The sequence below is a fragment of the Musca autumnalis genome, unplaced genomic scaffold (genome assembly GCF_047663935.1).
Source record: "Musca autumnalis isolate F117 unplaced genomic scaffold, ASM4766393v1 scaffold_4, whole genome shotgun sequence".
Taxonomy (NCBI): Eukaryota; Metazoa; Arthropoda; class Insecta; order Diptera; family Muscidae; genus Musca; species Musca autumnalis.
In genome coordinates this window covers 19,872,922-19,880,307 of record NW_027411977.1, presented here as the reverse complement: position 1 = coordinate 19,880,307, position 7,386 = coordinate 19,872,922, and the positions used below count along the sequence as shown (strand labels likewise).

The following is a 7,386-nucleotide window of genomic DNA, read 5'->3' as shown; positions in this document are numbered from 1 at the left end:
AGTCAACAGGTTAGACGGCGAACAAAGGCGAAAGTTGTGGCTAGATCACCTGATGTCAGAACGGCTGTTACTTTCAACGGCGTGACAGTAACTGACCCAAAGAGGTGCGCGTGTTATTTTAACCGGCAGTCCGAGAGTGATAGGGAGAAGAGGATTGTGCTACGCAGTATAACAAGATCACCACCAGTCGATTAGTTACCACCACACCTTACGGTGCCTGATGTTGCAGATGCCACCCGAAAGGAGAAATCATCCAAAGCGTTGGGTCCACACCGAATATCGATGATAATGCTTAAGCAACTGGATGAACCCAGAGTTGATTATTCAACAAGTGTCCTCAACCTATCGTTGGCCACTTGACAGGGTGGTCCCGCTACTGAAGCCTGGCAAGGATGCCAGCAAAGGGGAATCGTAAAAGCCGATTTCACTCCTGTCGCCAGTAACAAAGATCCTAGAGGCACTACTCCTCCCCACGATGAGAAGCTATTTTCCATTTGCCCAACATCAACTAGGATTCCGGAAAATGCATAGTACTACAACAGCATTAGACTCCATATCCACACATATCAGTAGAGGACTGAACCAGAACAAGCCGTGCGAGCGAACAGTCATGGTGGTTCTTGACCTATCGAAGACCTTGGATACTGTCAACCATGCCAAGCTGTTCGAGGATATAGAGAAGACTACTCTTGAGCCGTGTTTGCAACGTTGGGTGATCAACTATTATGTGTGCACGGCAGTCGTTTGTGGAATTCAGAGACAAGAAGTCCAAACCCCGTAGAGTGAAACAGGGAGTTCCGCAAGGAGGGGTGATATCTCCGAAACTGTTTAACCTCAGCCTCTCTGAAATTCCACACGATCCAGACGGCATTGAGATCGTAATGTTTGCGTCGTGATCTTGGCGTCGGGCCCTATCATGACATATGTGATAGCTTAAAAGTCTACATAGCTGACCTAGTGCAGTTCTTCCATCTGGGGAATATGAAAATATCCGCAGTGAAATCCACTGCCACACTGTTCACTACTCGGACGGCTGAAATGGTGCTCCCACTAACATCCCCGACCACAAACTATACCAAAATTTTGGGTGTAACGTTCCACAGCCACAGCTATTTGCGATAAGACCAGGCGTAGGAACAAGGTCCTCAAATCTCTAGCCGGCAGCACTTGGGGTGCTGACAAAGAAACCTTGTTGACCTATTACAACGCAATTGGCCGGTCTGTGGTAAGCTATGCGGCGCCTGAGTGGCATGCAAATGTTAGCGCTACGCAGTGGAAGAAGATTCAAAACTGCCAGAATGCCGCCCTGAGGACTGCAACAGGGTACCTCCTCATGACACCAGTGGACCATCTCCATGAGGAGGCGAATGTTTTACCCGTGCGTCAGCACAACAAGATGTTGTCGATGCAGTACCTGCTTGTGTATTATTGAAGTGAGCATCCCTGTCACGATTTAATGCAAAGGCTTTCCCCAACCAGGTACGTCAGGAGAGATCTTCAAGATTTAGAGAGAGAGAGGTCCAAAGGTATAAAAGATAACCACTAGATCAACGAGCCTATCAGACAGGCTTGGATAGCATTCACACTGACTTGGTTGCGCAGGCAGTACAGATATACAGTGTGAATGTCGTTCTTGAGTAGCCTTCATCCATCGCAGCAGAAGAACGCCAGCTGCCAGGTAAACACGAGTGGTTTTAGCCCCGTTAAGATCCGGACAATGCAGCAGCCTCAATTCGCATTGACCCCGTATTAATGCCACGTTACCCAACACATGCCCAGTCCAGGTTGCAGAATTCTTGAATCTGGATACAGAGGAACCAGAACCTGATAAGCGTTTTACATTGTAATAATTTCCACAAACGCAGATCAAGTTCGAAAATGGACTACACCGCACCATTCGTTCGAGTACCTACCACATAAAAATTGATTTTTTTGGGAATTTTGGCTCACTTTTCGGATCGTGTTGCAATTTAATTTAGTCTTTGCAATATTGATTGATGTATTGAAGTTTTTTCCCTGAGGCAATTCATACTTCCCGATATGGACCAATCAAGAATTTTCTCAAAACCCTGCAGTATGTTTTAATCTTTATAGAGATGGTGCAGTTTACTTGTAAAAAAAGCTACAACCAAGTCTAATTATAGCTGCCAGGATATAAAGCACGAGTTTCGTGGCATTTTTGTAGTTAGTCGAAGACTAAAACATATCGCTCATTTACTCAAAGAGTGACACATCTCAAAAAATCAAGTTTCGAGAAAAACGCGTTATAAGTTGGCGATGGGTGACGTAGGGGATGGAAGATACCAAGGAACGGTCCTGACCGGTTTTAACATGGCAAAGCCCAAGATTTATCTTGGTCCCTCTTTCATCTCAAGTGGACACTGATCGCCCAGTGGTGTCAGGTAGCTGCCTTTAACACCCGTTAAAGGAGTGAGCTAAAATGTGCCGTGCCTTCACCCATAAGAACGTTAAAAGTTTGGGTTTGGGCGCAGGGTTAGTAACCCTCCCCTAGAAAAAGCAGTCTACTATGAAAAAATAAAAGAAAAGAAAAACAAACCCCTCTAAAGTTGACGAACCCCGCAAACGTTTTAAGGACCATGATCTGCGAATCTGCACCTGCAATGTTCGCACTCTTTCTTCGGAAGACAAGGACGAACAGACCAAAGAGATATTTTACGAGCGCATAGAAGAAACATATGACCGTTGTCCTGCCAATGACATTAAAATTATTCTAGGCGATTTTAATGCTAAAATTGGAAAGGAAAATATCTTTGGCCCAACCACAGTGAAACATCTGACAATGGTATGAGGCTGTTAGACTTCGCAGCGGCAAAAAACATGGTAGTTGGCAGCACCAGATTTCAACATCTCGACTTCCATAAGAGCACCTGGCTGTCTCCAGATCAGAAAACAAGAAATCAAATTGATCACGTTGTGATAGATGGAAGACATTCATCAAGCGTGTTGAATGCGCGTTAGTTCCTAGGAGCAAACATAGACTCGGACCACTACCTTATCGCAGCAAAGGTACGTGCCCGTCTAAACGTTGCAAATAAAGCACGAACAGACACAACGCGGAAGTTTGATATCGATAGGCTGCAAACACAACAAATAGCCACAGCATATTCCACTCAACTAGCCCAATTGCTTAATCAAAGCACTCATCATCCCGATAACATATCAGAACAATGGCAAAGCATTGCCCACTCCATGCAAACAGCCGCAAAATCCATACTTGGATACCAGAGACCTCCACCAAGGAATTCATGGTATGATCAGGAGTGTCGTGCTGCTACCGAAGAGAAAAATGCGGCATATAGGGCTACTTTACAATCCGTAGCGCACGAGAGAGATATTGGGAGAAAAGGAGAGAGGAGAAATGTCTTTTCCGCAGGAAAAAGAGAGAGATGGAAAAGCGGGAGTGTGAAAAAATCGAGATGTACAGGAACCAGAATGAAGTGAGAAAATTCTACCAAAGAGTCAAGCATCAAACTGATGGCTTTGGGACAGGCACATCCTCCTGTAGAGACCAGCAAGGTAATTTGGTAACTGATACAGATAGTGTGCTCAGGATATGGAAACAACATTTTTCAAAACTGTAGGTATCCAATAGCAGCGAATACGACGAAAATACCACAGACCCAATCCCAGTTATTCCATGTATACCGCCCAGCCAAGATGAGGTAAAGACAGCAATAAATCGGCTGAAGAATGATAAGGCAGCATGAGCCGATGGCTTACCAGCCGAGCTGTTCAAAACCTGAGGAGAAACGCTGATAAGGTGTATTCATCAGCTAGTTAGCACCATCTGACAGGAAGAACGAGTACCCGACGATTGGAACCTGTGTATCCTGTGTCCCGCCCACAAGAAGGGAGATAAGACTTTATGCTCCAACTATAGGGGCATAAGTATACTCCCTATTGCCTACAAGATCGTGTCAGGGATATTGTGCGAACGACTAAATCACATGGTCAACGAGATAATTGGACTATACCAATGCGGCTTTAGACCTGGCAAGTCCACCATTGACCAGATATTTACCCTGCGGCAAATCCTGGAGATACCCAAGAGATGCAGATCGACACCTACCAACTTTTTGTCGATTATAAAGCAACCTTCGACAGCCCGCTGCGTTCAAAGGTATTCCAAGCCATGTCTGAATTTGGTATCTCCGCAAAGCTCATCCGGCTAAAATTACTTTAACTGACACGAGGTCTCGGTTAAAATAGGAAAGAACCTCTCCGAAGAGTTTGGTACCAAAAGAGGTTTCAGACAAGGAGACAGCCTTTCGTGTGATATCTTCAACATCCTGCTGAAAAAGGTTATACGAGAGGCAAACGTCAAAAGAAGTGGCACAATATACACCAATAGCCACATGTTATTTGCTTATGCTGATGATATAGACATCATGGGCCGATCAGTAAAAGAAGTAACTGATACGTTTATGAAGGTCGAAGGAGAATCTGCTAAAGTGGGTCAGGCGGTAAACGGTGAGAAGACCAAGGTGATGGTGTCGACGCGCAATGCGTCCATTGAGCTCGGACCGACTGTGGAAGTTGGTACCTACAATTTTGAGGTAGTAAAAGACTTCGTATACCTCGGCACCGCAGTAAACACAACAAACGATAACAGTTGTGAAATAAAAAGTAGAATTGTATTGGCCAACAGATGCTACTTTGGCTTAAGTAAACACTTCAAAAACAAAGCCACAACTCGTCAAGCAAAAATAACGCTTTACAAAACACTGATACTACCCGTGCTGATGTATGGTTCCGAAGCCTGGTTACTTGCGCAAGCAGATAAGGCAGTGCTTGGCGTGTTTGTGAGAAAAATTCTTCGAAAGATCTACGGACCGATCTGCGTTGACGGTGAATATCGACGTCGTATGAACCACGAGCTGTATCTGCTATACAACGAAATTAATATACTTAAACGTATCGAGATGCAGCGATTGCGTTGACTAGGCCATATAATAAGAATGAGCGATGATGAACCCGCTAAAAAGGCGTAAAAATTCGAGCCACATGGCGGTGCACGTAGAATTGGCAGGCCAAAGAATAGATGGCGCAAACAAGTGGATGATGAGATGACAAGGCGCGGTATTCCAAAAAGCGAAGCTCAAAACAGAGAGAATTGGATATCTGCATTAAAACACACTAACACACAGTCATAAGTTGCCAATAGTTTGACTACATTCATATTTTAGTCTGTTCTCTTCTTGGTCACCCATGGTATAGATCCACTGTTTCTGATATCTCTCACACAAACGACCAAAAATTTGCACTGACTGATTCGAGGGTGATGTATACGTTTTGACAATACTCATACGCACAAAAGTTCATATTGGCGTGCTCTAAAAATATTTGTTTTGGCAATTTTATTGAATTGAGTTTTATTAAGATTCTGTCCCCTCTCATTGTTCCAAAAACAATCATCAACAATAGCAATATGTTTATAAAAAATAACGATATAAGCTTTGTGTTATTCTCATAACAAGTGATGGTATATGTATGTATGTAATTTATTTCTTGAAGAAGATTTGTACAATATTTTAAATTTGTGAATATTTCCTTAAAAAATTATATAGCCCTGCTAACAATTTGTGATTAGATTTTCCTACTATGACTAACGTGTTTTTGTTAGTAAAGAATATTGAAACGAAACGGAATAAGTGTGTACTTTATAAAAGTAAATTTCTTATTCCTTTGGTTTCATGAGAAGAAACTGTGAAATTTTTTAATTGAAATATTACAATTATCAAAAAATGATGATATATTGCTCTGTTCCAGAACCTGCAAGAATCTGCTAGTTTTCAATTTCTTTTCTTTTTTTAATTTTTGTAGAATTTGTAAAGAAAAGAAATCTAGAAATTTCAAAATAGTAGACTTGGAATATTCTGGAACAAAGCACATGTTTTACTAATTCTTTTCTGTTATGTTGTTTGCTTTGCAATAAAAGAACTAAGAAAAAATTCTAAAACATAATTTTGTGAAACTTAAAAGTTAAAGAAATAAAAATTAAGAAATAATAATTAAACTAAATGCTATAGTAAAACAGTAAAACAAATCACAGCTTTGAAAGTAAATTTCAAACTATATGTAAAATAGTAATTAATAATAATATAAATAAAGAAGAAGTTTGTTTTGTGACATATGTATATTTCACTTGTGATTGGTGTCGCATTGGTTTTGTGACGACTCTCGTGGTTTATATGCGACTACAGAAGTTGTACAACAGTTGTTTGTCCTCAAAATGATAGACATTATTGATGTGACGCAACACACGGCCATTAACCAAATGTTTGGCATAATGGACAGCCTCTAGGCGATCTTTGGAAAGGCCAACCTCAATCAGCCAATCGACAAATTCGCAGCCATAAAATACTTTGCGATAGGTTTTGATGCGCCATCTAGAAAATCAATAAACAATTAAAATAAATAAAATAAATAATATGTAAAAACTATTTGTTTATTGGGCAAACAATGTACCTGCGATCCTTGGCAATGTCTTTCTTGCAATTCTCCAAGTGATGTGTTCTAAATTGCTCGCAGATGTGCTTGGTCTCTTGGCTAAGCTGTGACCAATGGGGTAGTGTGACAACATTAGCACCATACCTGAAATGAAATATATAACAATTAAAATCAAATGGAAAGAAAAGCATTTAACTTCTCCCAACTCACCATATTTTACGCCATAATTTAACCAACGGTTGCAAGAACTCTCCAATATCTCCGATAAACACAGCCATTACAATTAAACTTTGTCCGAAATTCAAGAAAGCATCTAAGAAACTTAATTCCAAATAAATGCCTGACATTCCCTCCATAATTAAGGTCCAAATGGAAACAGCCAAACCCTGTAATTGAAGGGGGGATAAAGTGGCAATAAATTTGTTACGTTCGATTTGCCCATTCCAACAACTTACCACAAACATTGAGCACAGCAGAATGATAAGTAAGACAATATGTTTCAACGTTTGATGTTCATCATCATCGCTGGCATGTTCCAAGGGTTCCAAACCACGTCGTGTCTGATCCTCATAACGTTCTACAATCGATTGACAATTTTGTGATGTACTAGCACCACAGTTGAAAGATGGATTACAGATGCCGGATCGAATGCCGTTGTTACTAAAAAAGAGGAAGAAGATAAATATTTTAAATTAACAGAAATGTATAAATAACACTGTGTCACATTTTTAAGGTAACCTCGTGTAACCTTTTGAAAGTACAGACCCAAACGACAAAAACCCTAGTTGGGTTTCGTTGTGTCAGATCCAGCTTGAATTTTATGGTCCCATCTAAGCATGGTTAAATATTCACTTTTCAAAGCCCGAATTGCTTTGAAAAGTGAATATTTATCTTTGAAACCAATGCAAATTTTGT

The 7,386-nt window shown here is 41.0% G+C and overlaps 1 protein-coding gene across 1 annotated transcript in view; it reads right to left on the bottom strand.

The window, feature by feature from the left end:
* Nucleotides 1-5,476: 5,476 nt before the first annotated feature.
* anchor (integral membrane protein GPR155 homolog anchor) overlaps nt 5,477-7,386 on the bottom strand; it is a 77,825-nt gene continuing 75,915 nt past the window's right edge. The window contains exons 11-14 of the mRNA XM_073982354.1: nt 6,927-7,131; nt 6,682-6,857; nt 6,490-6,615; nt 5,477-6,410 (exon numbers count right to left, since the gene is read on the bottom strand). Coding sequence (XP_073838455.1) covers nt 6,209-6,410; nt 6,490-6,615; nt 6,682-6,857; nt 6,927-7,131 — 709 coding nt within the window. The 3' untranslated portion in view covers nt 5,477-6,208. The remainder of the gene's footprint in view (nt 6,411-6,489; nt 6,616-6,681; nt 6,858-6,926; nt 7,132-7,386) is intronic.